The 17,569-nt window shown below is 41.9% G+C and overlaps 1 protein-coding gene across 12 annotated transcripts in view; it reads left to right on the forward strand.

The window, feature by feature from the left end:
* GULP1 (GULP PTB domain containing engulfment adaptor 1) overlaps positions 1–17,569 on the forward strand; it is a 2,063,281-nt gene that overhangs the window by 1,987,493 nt on the left and 58,219 nt on the right. For all 12 annotated transcript variants that reach the window (XM_069615617.1, XM_069615618.1, XM_069615616.1 and 9 more), the window contains one exon: positions 11,006–11,100. In XM_069615617.1, coding sequence (XP_069471718.1) covers positions 11,006–11,100 — 95 coding nt within the window. The remainder of the gene's footprint in view (positions 1–11,005; positions 11,101–17,569) is intronic.

The following is a 17,569-nucleotide window of genomic DNA, read 5'->3' on the forward strand; positions in this document are numbered from 1 at the left end:
CACAGTCACCACCACATGGGTGTGGGTCAAGTATCTGCAGAATACACCACAAAATGTGTTCATGTGCGTGGTGCGCTTTTTTAAAGTGTTCAACAAGCGGTTTGTTGGCTGTGCCATTTTTAACAAATGAACGGTGTTCGCCAATCCTCTGACGAAATTGCCTTTTAGTTTTCCCAATGTAGAAGAGGCCACATAGGCATTTAATACAGTAGATCTCCCATTTCGTGGCACAATTAGTGAACAATTTTAATTGCCATTTTCTTCCATTGAGATCAATCTCTTTGAGATTTCTGGTGAGATTGCAGACCGAACACTTCCCACACCTAAAATGTCCTGTCACGGGTGGGAGGTGCCAGAGTGTATCTTGTGTCTGGATGTTTGGCTTTGGTTGTGTGTATGTATGGACCAAACTATCTCTAAGATTGGGCACCCGTTTAAACGCAAACCGTGGGGGAGCAATCTTAAAGGTATTGATTATCTTGCAATTTTGTAGTATACATTTTTTCAAATCATTACTTATTGGAGAAAAGGATGACACACACGTAATCTTGTCTATAGATGTTCTGCTTTGTTTTGAGAGACAGTCATTCCTGGAAACATTGGAGGCTCTTTTATAGGCTTGCCTTATGGTGTACGGTGTATAATGTGTATACTCAACCAGATTTGCACTTTTTGGACAAGATCTTCAACTACATTGATATTATCTTGGCCCAATAGGTTATGCCACAACAACATGAAATGATATTAGTGGGCGGTGACTTGAATGCATACTGTCTGAATTCCCACGTGGCACCCACTTATAAAAACAGTTATAAAATTCAGTTTTAGTTCATCACTATGTTTTTTAAAGTCTTCTTTCTCCGTGCAATTATGTCTAATGCGTAAAAACTACCCAAATGGCAGGTTCTCTCTGAGACTTAGGGGTGAAAACTTTCAAACTGTAAGAAAGTGTTCTTTTGTGTGGGTTTCCTGTATAGGCTACTCCCGATCTTGTTATCTGCCTTACGATAGATTTCTAAATCCAGAAATGAGATTCTATTTTTTTGGCCCCCATGGTGAAATTGATGGAACTTTCGCGCATGTTTAGCCAGATGACAAAGGTGTTTAGCATTTCCAGATCACCTCCCCATATCATGAAAATGTCATCGATATACCAATGCCATGATATGATGATCTTATTAAAGGGGTTGTTGTCAGCATAAATGGACTTGTCTTAAAAATATCCATATTCAGGTTTGCCAAGTTGGGGGCAAAGGTTGCACCCATACTTGTACCATATAGTTTGCTGAAAGAACAGAGCATTATAGATGAAGACCTCCTTAGTAAGGTGGTCTCTTATCCTCTCCTTTCTCCAGATATTGGTGCATAACTGAAATACATTGGGTCTGTGGGATGTTAGTGTAAAGGGACTCCACATCAAGGGTTGCAACAAAATCCTGGGAGTTGATGGACAGAGATTCCAGGATTTTAATCATTGAGGTGGAGTCTTGTACAAAAGACCTCATTTTGCTGATGAATGGTCTTAGAAATACATCAGCATAGATGGATAACAGTTCCAATAATGAACCAACGGCCGATACTATAGGTCGGCCAGGAGGAGTGCAGGTATTCTTGTGCACTTTTGGTAAACAGTAGAAAGCTGGCATCATGGTTAGTTTGTTGATGAGAAAAGATGTATCATCATCACTATTCCAGCCTTCACTAGTTGCATGTGTCATGAGACTAGTAATTTCTTCCAATATCTTATTGGTGGGGTCAAGTCTGACCTGTTTATAGACTGTATGGTCAAAAAGTTGTTTTTCCACTTCTGTTTTATATAGGACAGAATCCCATAGGACAATGCCCCCGCCTTTGTCAGCCGGGTTGATTACAAACAAGGGATTATCCTCGAGATTCTTTAACACTGGGCGTTCGATTTTGGAGAGGTTATCTCTGTAGGTGTTCCTATTGTTACAGAGAAACTTCACATCTCTTAGAAATGTATTCTCAAATGCAAGAATCTCGGGTGACATGATAGATTGAATGGGAATGAATGTAGAAGGTGTTTTTTGCCTGATCTATTGTCATCTTTTTGCGGGTCGTCACTGTTGTGGAAGAAATATTAGAGTCTCAAAATTCTAAAAAAGTTCTGCATCTCAATTTCCATCTGAAAAAGATCTGCTTTACATAAACAAAACAAAATATAGTCCCTTTATGAGCACATCTCTTTCAGAGGGGGTAAGGGAATGAGTACTGAGATTAAAGATAGAATTCACCAATTATGTGGAGGGGGGCCACTGACGTGTTCGCATGACGTGGTTGCCCCATTGTCAGGTTTTTCCTCGATGATTGGTGTGGTCAATTTCCACCCGAGTTTGAAGCACCCATAGTGGAGTCTGAGTCACTACTATTCGAGGAATTAGAGAAAGTGACAAACCTTTTCTTATTCTGGGGTCTCGTGTTAGACTGTCCTTTCCAGTTGCCTTGGTTATTGTTTTATTGTTGGAAAAAAACTGGCATCAGGTAAGGATAAGTATTCTCCTCTTTATAATTGGCAATAGCTTTTTTTAATTTCCAGATTTTTTAATCTAGCGTAAAGGTCTTAACTGTCTTAAATGTTGCAATTTCATAATTCATTTTCTCTAATGAGGTTTTAAAATCGGGAATTAATGAGCCATCCTTAATTTTTTTTCTCTCGTTCATTCAGTTCATCTTGTAGTTCCCTTCTTTTCTGCCATCTCAATTATAAGGATGACCCAGTAACGGGAACATTTGTTGCCTACTCCACTAAAACCCTTCATAAATTTAGGATTACCTAAGAACACCCTTGGTATGGTCTTGATCTGGAGCCCTTCCGGAATAACACCGGCTTTCAGATACTCAATCATAAATTGGCTGTGTGATTGTGTTCGAATACATTTTTAGTTTTCTGGGCCAAGAGTTATAAATAGTTGGTCTGAACTAATGGAGTATGCCCAGTGTCCGAGACTGGAGTCCCGAGAATTGATGTTCTCTGTAAACATTTTTTGTATAGGTCTTCTGAGAAAGACACTATATTGACAGTTTCCATTATTTACTTTGGGAGTGCTCAAGCATCCACCAGGGCTGTCCTAAATCAGTACACACAAATGGAGCACAAAGAGTCCTCTTTTTGATATAGGGGGCGTTTTTAGATGATGACGTTACAACACCATACACAACAGTTTCCAAATAAGCTACACTGTTTTTTGCACATCTAGCTGGAGACAAAACTAAATTATGTCTCAAAACATTCCCCGATATATCCCTAACATCACCCTTGTCTGTTGAAAGAAATGTGATTGGGAACAGTAAATATGAAACTGTGTAAGTAATAACAGGATTCATATTGTTTACGATGTTAAGTGATTTGCTTGTGTTATAGGAGTGTATGACCAAGAGGTCTCTTCCTTTTTTATAAATACATTTAATTGTGTATTATCTCACTGACTTCCACCATTCTTTACATATATTAAGAAAGATGGTGTCATCACTGTTTGGGTCAAGTGTTGTCTCCAGCTAAATGTGCAACAAACAGGGTAGCTTTTTTGGAAACTGTTTTGTGTGGAGTCTGATTTAGGGTAAAGCATGTCCCCGGGTCCTGACTCTGCAGTGATCCTCAACACCATATCTAACCTCAGATCATGATCCTGTTCATCCCTCCCAGTTGTCTTGAAAGTACACCTTCCTTTTACCCCTTTGAATAGTTAATGCATCAACCTGTGAATAAAAGTGGTGGCTAACACCAACCCAAATGGCGTCCACTTATTCCTAAACATCCCTTCATGTTTGATAAACATAGTATATTCCCCCGATCTGGGTTGTATCTCACCTGGAGGTACTCTGAGACCAGATCAAGTGTACTAAACACTTTCGCCCCAACATTAAACATACTGTCGTTCATATATTTGACAGGGGAAATGTACCCACCACAACAGATCTATTGTGTCCTCTAAGATCAATAAACAATCTGACTTGCTAAATTGCCTTCCGCGCCACCACTATAGGCGTTATGCACTCCAATGTCTTTACATCCTCAATAGTGCCCTCTTGTTCAAGCCTGGGAAGTTCCAATTTGACTTTGTATCTCAATGCTATCAACACACTCCTAACCTTGACATCCACTGGCATGGCCCCCACACTCAATCTAATCCTGTGGTGAAATCCCTTAAGACACCCTAGTTCTTGCTTGAAGACCCTCTCATACTGTTACTCTGATCTTCCAATTGGACCCTTATCGGCCACTGCTATAAGTCCTGGGACACTAGGGTCTAGGATTATGCTTATATCACGTTGCTCAGACCGGCCCAAACAACTCTCTCCCTTTCCCATCTTCCAGAGTGGTTGTCCCTTTGCATTTTAATTTGTCTTGGAAAACCACTTTAGTAACCATGCAAGCCCCACCAGAGGCACTGACAGAGGCCTTAGGATTCATCAGCTGTATACCGCTCTGCAGAAAAGGCTTCTCTCACACCCTCCGACCCACAATGGTCTAATTTGAGCCAGAATCCAGTAGCATTGGCACCAACATCCCATTCATGCCACTGCATGTGGCTTTCTACTCTTCCTGGGGGAGCTCCCCTTTTGGCTAACAGAGAAGCTCACGCCATCCACTTCCTCACCTGCATTGTTATCATCCACTGCCATACCATCCCCACTATTTATTTCCCTGACCCATACCATCGAGACACTTCCACAACATCTGACAAAGTGTCCCTCAATGCCAAATCTCCGACAGTTTGCTCGGAGCCCTGGACAGCGCCCAAATTTCCAAAGTGGAATGTGCCGCAGCAATGAAGCACCTTTTGATTCCTCTTCCCTTCTCCATGGAGGAGCTCTCCTCCTTGGCTTCCCCTCCTCCTTTTTGTCCTTTCATTCCCCCTTGTGATGCATTTGCCCCATTACTGTCTTCAGACTCTTGGCTGCAGCACATTCCCTTACACTTAATTTGAACTCCTTTTTCTCCATGCCCATTCCAGGTTCCACAGAAAAAGTTGTCTCCTGGAATCTGGAATGCACACCATACAGCTATATACATACCCCTGCTGATCACCTGGATAAATCTGAAACTGCACTGCTTACATGGCTACCCTCTGATCTCGGGCCCAGGTCCCCTCCCCATCAGTTGCACACCTGCACTGCCCCCCTGGCAACTCTTGCACTCGGGGACTGTTTCTGTATCCCTACAGCCCCTACTATCACTTGACATCCGATGTCTGCACTTACCCTTGCACTTGCCACCAGTTGGCTGCACTTTTATTATGTATTCTCTTTATTTATTCTACTGTTATCCTATGTACTGCACTGCCCCTTCCCCTTTACCCCTGCACTTTTCCCCTTCCCCTGCTCTTCCACAATCTCAATCTCACCTGGCTTAGTAGCATCGCTGTCTCTGTCTTCCCTCTGTTTCCCCTTCCTTGACTCGTCACGCCTTGAAACACCTTGTGTATAGGCAAGTTATAAATGCCATATCATATCATATCATATCATACAACACACATGCATTTTAATTTCAACTTCCCTTAGTGCCTACTCTGAAAAATGTGAAAGTGCCTCTTCTTTTTCTTTTATAAAACATTCAAGTACGAATTTAGTTTATTGAACTCATGGTGACAAATAACACTACTGCTCAGGTTTAAAATGCAACATGAACTCACCCTGCCAAATACACAAAACTTGTTTGCGAATGACCAGCATTGAATCATTCCTACTGTAACGAAGTTGTATAGCAAACGTTAAGAAGAATTTAGAATTTGGGCCCTGGCATTGTTCAATCATTTGCTTGTTGAGCGGGTTAAGTGGTGTGGCTATCCATTATAAGCCCCAGGGCAGCCTGCCGGGTTCATTCCCACAAAAGGGGACTGCTCAATTCTGCATCATCACCAGACTTCCATTTGAAGTTCAAGGGTGGGCAAAATGAAATATAAACGTGGAGAAATAGAGATGTCTGCAGTCTTGGAATATAATCCCCCAACTGTTGTCGATGTTATGTAGTATTATGAGGACAGTCAGCTTGGATGAATTTTAGGATTTAAACAATGTAGGCTTAAAACGTGCACTGATTTTAATAGGGCGTTATTGTATATTTTGAAAATCTATGCCCAATATATGTTGTATAATAAGCCTTAGAAAGAAAGAAATCCTCATTTCCCTGTAAGGATGAGAAGAGGGATTTTCCATGTAAATGTGTTCTTAGTGCACTCCTGGAATGAACAATTTCTAAAGTACCGGGGCTGGTCGAGTCAGCTTTTTGGCTGATGTAGTGTTTTGGCTTTGCTCTGGTGGCCTGCCCGCCTACTTGATTGATTGTAAGCCCAAGTGCATGGACATTAGAGCCTGCTTTGCAGCTGTGTGTTTTGGAGGAGTGAGGAGCCTGAACTTCACTGTAGCTCCCTGACAACAAGATGCATGTGCTCTATGTGTGGCCAAGGGCAAGAAGTGATACCTAAGTGGACTGAGTTTAGTGGTTCCAGCCCTGAAGAAAACTGAGGCTAATGTGATCGGTATTTCTGTTACAGTGCAGGTGCATATAGTAGTCACATTTCCACCAAGAAATACTTATGAACCGGAGGTGGATTGTGACAAACTTCCATCCCCAGTCCATAATAAACACGACTTCTCAAGTCTGAAGAAATGCTGCATCCTACTCTGAACACATCTATTCCTACTAGGTCTCTCCGGTAGTGTAAGGTTTGGCTTCATTGGACCTGCTCGTTTGTCTCAGATTTTAACTTTGTTCTAAATGATGCCGATGTTCACAGTCATCCCCATTTACTTTTATTAAAATGGTTAAATCCTTTTTTTGCCAGTTTCTCCTATTATGAATTTTGATGGACGCATTTTAGGTAATTTCCTGAATCATACCTTTGTATTGTTTTGAAATTGGTTCGGACCTATTTTGCATAGCATACATTTGCAATATATTGCTAATTGTGGCTTTTCACCTCCATTTCACACCTCATATTATTCTGTGAGCCCAGTCCACCCTATTTAAAGAGTACAACATAGATGCCAATGTGTCCTCACCCTTACTAGACTTCTTTGGAAGCACTTTCATTGAATTTGTCAAGGTCTCCAGCCACTCTTACCACTCTATGTGCCAGTAGGATTTCAAACAAGTATATTTACTGTACACTAGGACAGGTTCATTATAGGTAGTCTTCCTTGCACTTAATGGAGTAACTTTGCTGAAAATGTTGGGGGGGGACACGACATCTGAAGAAAAGGTGCCCCAGCCAAATGAATGGGACCAAATGGTGTGCCATGAAAGTTGGGGAGGACAAACACCCCTGTCCCCCCCCTAAAACTACACCCATGCTTGCACTGATCAATATATGAGTATACCTTGAACAATATATATTTATTTTGATAGTTTCTAGCATGAATTCGTTAAAGTGCTAACCTGTTACACTTTCTCACAAAGTAACCCTCCATTTCTAAATCCTGCTTCACCTTCAATCACATCGTATTAAATAAACACAACACAATATACGTGTACCCATGTATTGCCAATAACATACAGACTGATTATGTCTTGGAGTCCCATTGGTGATTTAAGCTGAACACACAAATCTTAATACAAGGGTCAGATCCAACACGTGTTTTGCTTAGCATCCAACATCAACATCTGTGGATGCTAGTGAGCCTCTTCACGGCTTACTCTTACAGATCAATCTTGATATATCTTTCTCTAGAGAACACATTGCTTCTAAGTGCAACATTCAACATCACGTGAATTATCTTGCATCACAGAGCTGTCAAGGGTTTTGACCCATATTGAATCCTTAGACTGGGTAGATGTGGGGATGAGCTGTCGCCGCCCACATTCACGCCAGAATACAGGAGTACTGCGCAGTTGGCACAAGACCACTCCAAAGATACAACCTTCTTGTGGGGGGTTCCACATCACCACTCTACTGTAAGGATGCCATCAAAACAATTTAAGCAAGGGTCCTATTCTATCAAGCAAAAGACCACTCTATTGAAATGCAGTAATTCAAGACAGATCCCAAAGATGGATGCAGTACCAACGAATTCCCCAAGGCGGCGCTAGCGGTCTAAACTCTGACAGGAGGACTGGCTGACAAAGGGACCTGAGTCAACTAGACTTCAAAGGCCTGTTGGTTAATTAAAAAATCTTAGCCGCCTGCTGTTCCCAGAGGCCAAGAGGCTGAGAACTCTAAACACCCCAGAGACTCACCACAGGAGGCAGGATATCACATATCCCTTCTGAGTGAGATGGAGGGGGTTTCCCCATCAGCCTGGAGGAGAGAGACAATAGCCCCTTTCTGTTGAATGGGGTATGTTAATTTTGAGTGTTTCCTGTCAACAGCCCTCTGCCAGCAAGGAGAGAAATGTGATCACTGACCCACCCAGACTTCTGGAGGTGGACCCAAACACTTTGGGGAGTTGAATTGCAACAAATATATATTTTATAGAAACAGTGATAACTTATTGTAACCAAATGACAGGAATGTACAACTTTGAGAGTCTTAGTTTGAAAAATGCCCTCACAATTTGAGTCCAAACTCCAATTTGTACCATGTTCTGGGGCAAAACCCCGCTAATTATGAATATTGTAGACAATGTATTTAAGCTAGAGACATGGAAAGTTACTGGGATATATGTGGAAGGGAAATTTACCTTTCTATAATTTTTGATGAAAATCCCATATTGCACAACCCACTAAAATCGAAAATAAGTTGCCATTTTTTAATGCAAGCTCCTAGAAACGCCAGAGGCAGAACAGAGACTACCTTAAGCAAGGTGTAATATGTGCATGTAATGTCAACCACTTGCGTACCTGGGAAATATGTATTTGAATCAAATATAGATTTGTGGGCAAATTGACCAGGGGAAAATCCTCTGACCCATAAACAGACCTCATCACTGAGACTCACAACCCAATTCCCCCAATCATGGGAGAGGGAAGAATTGGGCCAATGACAAGTAGAGAGGGGCAGGCTCAGTGATGCTAGCCTCTCCACCCACTTTTTAAAACACATAAAAAGAGACTGCTGGGACACGTAGAGACATTCAATTTCATTTTCTGCGGGACGCTCTGCCGGGAGACTCCAGACTTCACATCCATCAATCTTCAGAGACCAGAAATTTACTTCAGAACTTAAAGCAAGGGCCTATACCCACAAACTGAGAACTCTTCTCAGCAGGCCTCAGCATCCTTAAAATCATTTGCAAACTATTCCACAGCCGGGAGAGCTGTCTGAATTCTTTTGCCAAGAACTTTTGCCAGTACCCAGAAAGCAATGTTACATCCAGAGTCCATTTGATCCGGACCGGAACGTAGAGCAGTATCCAGAACCAGAGGCTGCTGTATCCAGAGAGGCTAGACCAGCAGAGCAGAGCTGACCCAGACCGCTGTGAGCAGAACCAGAGATCAGGATCGCTGTGAGCAGAACCGGTGCCTGATTGACCCACCGAGCAGACAGAACCGCCGCTGGACGTGTTGACCAGATCCGTGACGAGGCCTATTTCACATTTATATTGTGAGTACCTAGCAGAACTGTGCAGAACCAATCTCTTAGTTAAAATAATCTAATCCAAACTATTTTAACCTAAGTAGAACTGCCTCCTAGTAATCATGTCATCTGTCATTCTAAAGCTGCGCGCTGTCATCTGTCATTCTAAAGCTGCAAACTGTCACCTGTCATTTTGAGTTTTACTTTAAATCCGAAAATCTACCTGTATTAAATTGTCTGTATCTCCGGAACTTTCATTTTAAAGCTGTGATTCTAGGCTTTCCAACGAACCTAGAACCGACCTATACTTTTTCCGCAATCGCGATTTACGCACTTGCGAAATTTACCGCGATTTGCTATTTTGGCTCAATTTCTCCACTTGTCAAAATAGCAGCTCCATTCTTTCCTTTGTTAAAATCCGTTTGCAACCTGGTAATAACTCATAGAGAATTGCTAAAGTGAGCCTGAACTAATACCAACAAGCATCTCTCACTCACCCTGAATCTCTAGAGGGAATTAAAATCAGTTAGCACATTTTCCCATCCGTTTCCATCACATTTAAAAGCATTTTGAGCCTGTGTTTCAAACTTCTACCTGTTTCCTCTAAGCTTGCTGGGGGGAACTGAATTTCGTATTGTATTTGATTGCATTCCTGAGAACTGTGTGCTCCTCTTTCCATCTCCTTCCATTTCTTACATTGCATAGGGGGGGGGGGGGTGAATTGCCAGAGAAAAGTGATTATCTTATCTCGTGCTAAAATCATATCAAAATCATATTTCTGTACTGCATTTTATTCCTCATTGCTTTTCCCTTGAAACCATAAAAGTATTTTGCTACCTTATCCATCCTATACTAACTCCTCATTGATTGTAAAGAACTGTGCTACTGTAGGATTACCTATTGCTGATTACTGCTCATATTCACAAGTGTACTATCCATTATCAATTTATTTATAGAAGTGTGATATATATATATATATATATATATATATATATATATATATATATATATATATATATTGTTTAATTTTTCAAATAAACCTTTTAATTTGCAAAACAAACCTACTTCTTGTCTCAGTGGGGTCAGGGGGATTCTAAGAGAGGGGTGTTATATAAGGGTTATCATCCAGAGTACATGAACTGGACCCAAACATATATCAATAAGGATTTCCCTCAGCATCCCAGACTAGGCATTGACTTAGCTGTAGTGTTGAAGTGAAGCCGCTTAACAGAGCAGGTATTGATTTCATCCCCCCCACCCCTAGCCCATCCCCTGTAACTAACAGAAGAGCCTTGCCATTGTATATTTACTGTCTAGCTCTGAGTAGAATGAGGTTTGAATGTAGTTCTTTGCAATTCTAGTCTAATGTTCCTAATTAAATGTAAACCAGATCAACTGCACATGGTACCTCAGCTGCCAATATTTGGAATGCTCATTCAATTGGGTAACGATTCAGCAACTATTTAAACTTTTATATCAATATCCCAGAATGCAAGACCTGGTACACATTTTGCTGTTTTATATTTTAGACCGAGATCTTTTTGGAGCAGAACCTTTTGATCCGTTCAGCTGTGGAGCAGGAGATTTTCCTCCAGATATTCAATCCAAACTAGATGAGATGCAAGTGAGTAGTTATATTTCACATTCTCTTGACCATTTATTTAAAGGTGAAGTGTTAATGGACATGTACAGAGGGAAATCAGGTTATTTGCCTTTTGAAAAGGTGCCTACTTAACATATTTTGAAACACAAAGTGAGACTGACCTGCTATTTGCAGACTGAGTAATGTATACTCCATCCTGACCCACATCAATCAGCGTATCTCGTCTCCCCTTCTCTGTAAGTGAATTGGAATGTATCTCTAATCACACTCTCTGCTTTGGTTAACAAAAGCAAGACTAATGTGCTGCTTTAGAGGAGTGATATAATCATTGCGACCTAGATATCTCTGTTTTCTGAATCTTCATGTTTACTGCTGTAAAACATATACCTTTCTGTCAGTGCCACTCCCCTTCCTTACCTATGCCCGGTTCCCGCTGTGCCTTGTTAAACACCTTAACATCCCTGATGTGTACTACATCTACCTGTGTGATATTCTCCAGCCCATTCCTCTGTGAATAAAGGATCTGCGCCCTACTCTCAGTGGAATATGGCATGTTTTATTTTATATATATATATATTTTTATTATGATTGAATCGGACCTGGAAGTATCAAAGGGCAGAATAAGTGGAAAATAGTTACATAACGCAAACAAATAAATAATGTACATCATTTATGCAATAACAATGTTTTCAATTTCTTTAAAGACATAAGGACAAGGGGCAAACCTAAGATTGATGTTAGGGCTATTCCAAAAGTGGTGAATATATAAAGAAAAGGCCAGGTCGGGAGTTCTAGCAGGACTGCCCGTGAGAATATTTAGACACAAACTATCCTAAATTTCAGTGAGTTACCTGGAGCGTTATTCCAAGGGAAAATGGCTACAGTTTCCACCATTCAAGTGAAACAGCTTCCCTGTTTCTAGCCTAAACGTGCTTCTAATACAGCACACTTTAATGGTGTCCAAAAACGGCATCAGGGCCTATCAACCTTTTGAGTTAATTTGAGCCCTAAACCTCAGGGTCTGACTCCCCCTACTGCCCCGAGCAGCTGCCCTCATTTTGGCACTCTTATTACTAAGCACATGTTTATGTACGTCAGGCGCCCTCAGGATGCAACCTTAAATCAGAATTTTAAATGCATGCTTTGCAGTGCGCAAGTTTCTGGATGCCTTTGCTGTGCTGTGCAGTCAAAATGTCGAAAAAAAAGGTCGAAAGACAAAAATGTCAAAAAAAAAGGTCGAAAAAAAAGTCGAATTCCCTTTTTTTAAATGATATATTTATTTTGGGGTCCGGGAATAAAAAAAAAATGGGTAAAACAAAAAAAAATAAAAAAGGGGGTTAGGGGGGAACCCCCCATTTCGAATAAAAAACGTATTAAAAAAAATTGCCTTTTTTTCGACATTTTTTTTCTCGTCATTTTGACTTTCGACCTTTTTTTCTGATTTTTTCACTATGACCCCCTTGCTGGCACATCTAGGCTGTCACCTCTCTCAGAACTCCTGCAGCATCCAGCTGCGTAGTTGTGGCCTTGTTGCCTTTTTCTCCTGTTGTAGTAACACAAGCCCCTTTCTGACAAAGCGCTAATAGTGTTTCATTGGCCATTTAGTATATCCGCTCCTCCAGTGGCCAATTGTCCCATGATAATCTGCAGCTTTTAACTTCCTTGCTACATTTCATTGTCTCCATTATAATGCCAGCACCTCACTGGTACCTCAGACTGTTTTCCAAACTAAAAAACAAAGAGCCCCCCAAACATGATGTTGAAATAGTCCCCTATGAGCCGTGACACATCTTCAGTCGGCCCTGATGGCGTTGTCTTCATCCCATTTAAGGCAGCTCTTAGTGCCAGAGGTTAACAGCCGCCAATTGTATAATTTTGCTCTGCAACAAACCAATGGCATAAAATTAGGTCTACAGGAGTGTTATGCCCAGTCTTTACATTTCGTAAAGATATTATTGCACCGATGCCATGACATTTCGTAAAGATATTATTGCACCGATGCCATGTTGGAGATGTGTGCCATCATCAACTATCATTGACCTGGCTAGGGGTATGACAATGTTGGCGCAGAAGTGAAATGAGAGAAAATTGTCATCAATTTACGCTCACCGAGACGGAGGCATGTCCTCCAAAAAGGTTGAAAATTAAACTCTATCTATAACTTGCAAAATCCACAAAAGCACTACTTTTCTTATTTTTTTATTTATTTATTTGCATTTTTAAAATGCTCACAAAGCCCGGGGGAATCGAGGTTCTGTTCCAGAATTGATTTTTTTTGTGTGTTTTTTTTGTTGTCTTAGTTGCATATTTGTAACACGCTTAAATACCCAGAGGTTTCTAAGCGCGGATCCAGGGATCGAACCTGTGTTGCTTCGTGTTGTCTTGCTTCCAAGGCGAGCACGTTGCCACTTAGCTATCCTCCCGGGGCAGTATGCTAGTTTGATACACGCCTATCTGCAGTTTGTGGGTATTTGATAGCTGCTGATGAGGCTTGCAAACAAGCAATAGTTATAACATGTTGGGACACTATTTGCAAAGTTAAATATGAAGCTTCGACTTTGGTAGACTGTTAAAGGTGCCAAAAGCTTCATCTTTTCAGAACATATGCCACAGTTCACAGGGGAGGGAGCCTGTGAAGCTTACACATTGTGCGAAAGATGCAGTCGAAATTGTGGTCGCCTGTAAAAAGGCGGGCTGCAGTCAGGAGGGTTGTGTTGAGGGGAGGGGCCAGGCAGGGTCATAGCTGGAAGCTTTCCCCTGTCGATGCATGAGGTAACAAGGGCTTGGACCACCATGTGGGGGAGGCTTTGGGAACAACCACTATGCGGTCAATTAAATGGAACATTGTTTATGGGGTTTTGCTGGGATCCAGCCTCTTCCACCTCCTTTTTAACATCTCGACTACCCCACTCATAGACGTTAGTACCAAAGAAAGGCTTACTTGCTTCATCTATACAGATGACACCCACATCATTTACAAATGGAGCCAGAAGAAATACATGTTCATTCAGGCTTAGGCAGATGCCTCACACTAATCTGAGACGACCAACAATGGTAAAAACTGACGGCAAAAAAAGCAAAAACCGTGATCTCCACAACTAAGATGACATACGCCTGGCCATAAAAGATTGGAGGCTACCGTTAGACTAGCAGAACAGCTAAACATCCACTTTGAGCACTTTAAAAAAAAATCATTAGGAAAGGCACTGCCATCCCCAAAACACCTGACAGATAAGTGTTTTCTACATTTGATGGAAAAAGTGCAGAGTGTGACGCATAGGGATGCGAGGCCGAGAGGTGAATGGGGCCTCAGGATGGAACCATGGAAGTGACTGCAAATGAAAGAGGCATGTTGGATGAACATCGTAGCTAGAGAGCATACCCAAAATAGAGGAGAGGTGGTAGGGGGCCTAGAGAACAACCCACAGACAAGACCCCAAATGGGAATCCTGGAGAGACTTTGACAATTGTCTCTCTTTGGCCCCAAGTGTGTTTGTGTGAGGGGAACCGGAGAGCCTGGTCCCAAAAAATGTTTCTGTAGCGCCCAGGTATGTTATTTATTTATTTTAATTTTTTTAAATTTGTAGAGCGCTTTGCAGGCCGCGGGCATCGAGGTTGTGTAAACGGAGCGTAAGAAGGCTCAATTAAGGGTTATAAAAAAGCCACCCAAAGAAGTGGTCTTGAGAAAGATACAGATACGGTTCAGATTACTTCTTTGCAGACAAACATGCACGATTATACGAAGAGACTAGTTTTGATGGCCTTTGCGAAAGGCTGCATCAGAATCTATTTGCCTGATGTGAGGTGGGAGGGAATTCCATAGGGTGGCAGCCATAGTGGGGAAGCTGGTGCCACCAGCACGAGCTCTGTGAGTTTTGGGCACAGTTATCATGTTTGAATATGCCATTCTGGCTGGCTTGGAGGCAAGGGGTTTAGAAAACCTTTGGACAAGATACGGAGGGGCCAGATCGTGAAGACACTTGTGCGTTAAGGCAAGAGTTTTAAAAATGATTCTTTCCTTAACTGGTAACCAGTGAACCTGTCGCCTGGGGAAAGTTCCCTTGTCCCCTCACAACACCACGGGCCTGGATCTTGGGACCACCACCTTAAGTCCACTACTAGTCCATGTCTTCTGAATCAGCCCATATGTGAAGCAATCATAAACACTGCAGTGAAAAATTATAAGGATGCCAGAACCACAATTCCCTTTAAATCAGTCCTTATGTAAGGTAGAAGTCATTTGTGGTTATGTGGATTCACAAGGGGGAAATAGTGAGAAGTAAGAATTACCAACCTACATGAGCCTCTCACTGGCACTGCTGCCCATGAGCGGAACTGGAGCACTTGCAAGCCCCATTCAGATGTGAGTGCCCATATGCATTCTATGACGTTTGCACTCAAGTGAAAATTCCATTATGTCCCATCTGTCTACTGAAGGCTCAAACAGCAGGTATGAATATCCTTCTGAAGCACACTGAATCCTCAGAATATTCACTGCATAGCAAATTAACAGTGCTTAGTCATCAGTATACACACCACAGGCAGGTCAGAACAGTAGCCCTGACCAGGGGGAAAGATCGGAGGCCTATAAGTGCCCAGAGAATGTGTTAGGGAGTGTTAGTGTTGGTGCAGCAGAGTGAGCTGGAGGAACTGGAGAGAAGGTAGCAGGCGAAGGTAGAAGAGGAGGTGCTGAAGGTATAGAAAGAGGAGGAGAGGGAGTGAGAGCCAATGGAGCAAGATGAGTATGAGGTGGTACAAGTGCAGGAAGAGGTGGAGACAGTGTTGAACATGAGAACATTGGTGGCAGAAAACATCAAGCAGAAGGGATGGTTAGAGTAGGACATCAAGAAAAAATAGGATCAACACAGAGGTTGGAAGAGAAGATAGTTAAGGAGGAGGGTAGAGTACATAGTGGGCCCTGCGAAAAACCAGCATAGAGGGAAGAAAAAGCTAACCGGAGTAGAAGAAGATAGTGAGGCAATTGTTGCCTGGAAGGATTTGCATGGTGGATGAGATGGTGGAGGACCAGCAAATAGGTTAGCTGAAAGATAGCTGCAGTTCAGCTTCCAGACCTAGAGGCAGGTCCTTAGGAAAGTGTGAGGGTCAGTTTGGTGAGGATAGGGTACGCTGGGCCAGAATAGCAATATTGCACCTATGCAGGCACCTGCGATCCTCTTGGCCTACCTCACCTCTGGGAAGTATTTCGGTTGGTACTGCTGTGATAGTGCTTGATTCTTTTTATTTTTTTAAAATCTTAGAAATTGAAAGCCGTTCCTGGAAGCAGTAGGGCTCAGGATAACCAACAGGTTAAACATTGTTAAAAATTGAATAATATGTACAAGGTATTATTCAGTTAAGACAATTCCTACATAAAATGCTACAATAATGAAATGCCATTCAATAAAAGAAAAAAAAAATCTGAAAACAATTAAGAAATGAGATCTGAAATGAGTGTGTTTTGAGGGCCTTCTCAAGCTTTAGTTTAGGAAGGTTAGGAATGAAGGGGGTGGGGCGAGTATTTCCAGCACAAGTGCGATTGTTGTAAAGGCCTGGGCTGAAAAACACAATAGATTAAAGTGAGACCTATCAAGACATAAGATTTAAGTACTATGGCGCCCTGGAAAAAGACAACTTCACGACTGGTAGGATGTTTGGCCCAAAACCACTGCCTTAGAATGTGATGTAGTAAATCTTCAAAAATGCAGAAGGTGACCGGCTAATCATTAAGAGAAATAAGAGAAGGGGTCAAATGCTTGCACTCTGGAAGCCGAGATTAGACAGGGCCCGAAATACAATACTGTTTAGAGAGTGGCGAGGGTAGAAGCAGGAAGGCCCATGAAGACTACCTCCCTGCCATCCAGACAAGAAAGAACTAAGGCCTTAATGGCAGTCTGGAAGTCTGAGGGAAAAATAAAAGGTTTATTAAGTAGAGATGAATGAAAAGAAGATAATTATATTCAATGAGATATATATTTAAACTTCAAGTTAGAGTCCAGAGCAAAACAAAGAAGTGTGTCTTAGGAAATCAGAGCATGAGTGCTAACAAGAGAAATGAGTGGAGCAAACCATTTTTTAAAAGGGGAAAGGGAAGGATTCACCAGAAAACTCTGGAACTCCACTGTACAGAGGTCCAAGTGTGTAGGAGCTGTTGGGGGCAGTGCTCCACTGCTTTTTTTTAAATTAAGTTTTACTATTACAATACTTTTATTTTAAAAGTTAAAACTTGCACTTCAGTGTATTGCACTGAACGTTCCCTTAAACAGAAGGCACATTTGTTTGGGAGTTTGGCAGGGTGTGTGGGGATGGGGTTTGTGGGGAGCAGGGGCAGGGCCGCAGGGAACATAGTCCCACTAATTCTTTTCATACACTTCGACTACTGCCCCTGCCGATGACGTTACACACTTGATGACCATCAGACCTTCTGGAAATTCCTCGCTATTCACGATGCTATTAAACAAAACATGTTGCCAAAAAGGACCCCTCACACTAG

Source organism: Ambystoma mexicanum, chromosome 9, assembly GCF_040938575.1.
Source record: "Ambystoma mexicanum isolate Mex_15411 chromosome 9, UKY_AmexF1_1, whole genome shotgun sequence".
Classification (NCBI taxonomy): domain Eukaryota; kingdom Metazoa; phylum Chordata; class Amphibia; order Caudata; family Ambystomatidae; genus Ambystoma; species Ambystoma mexicanum.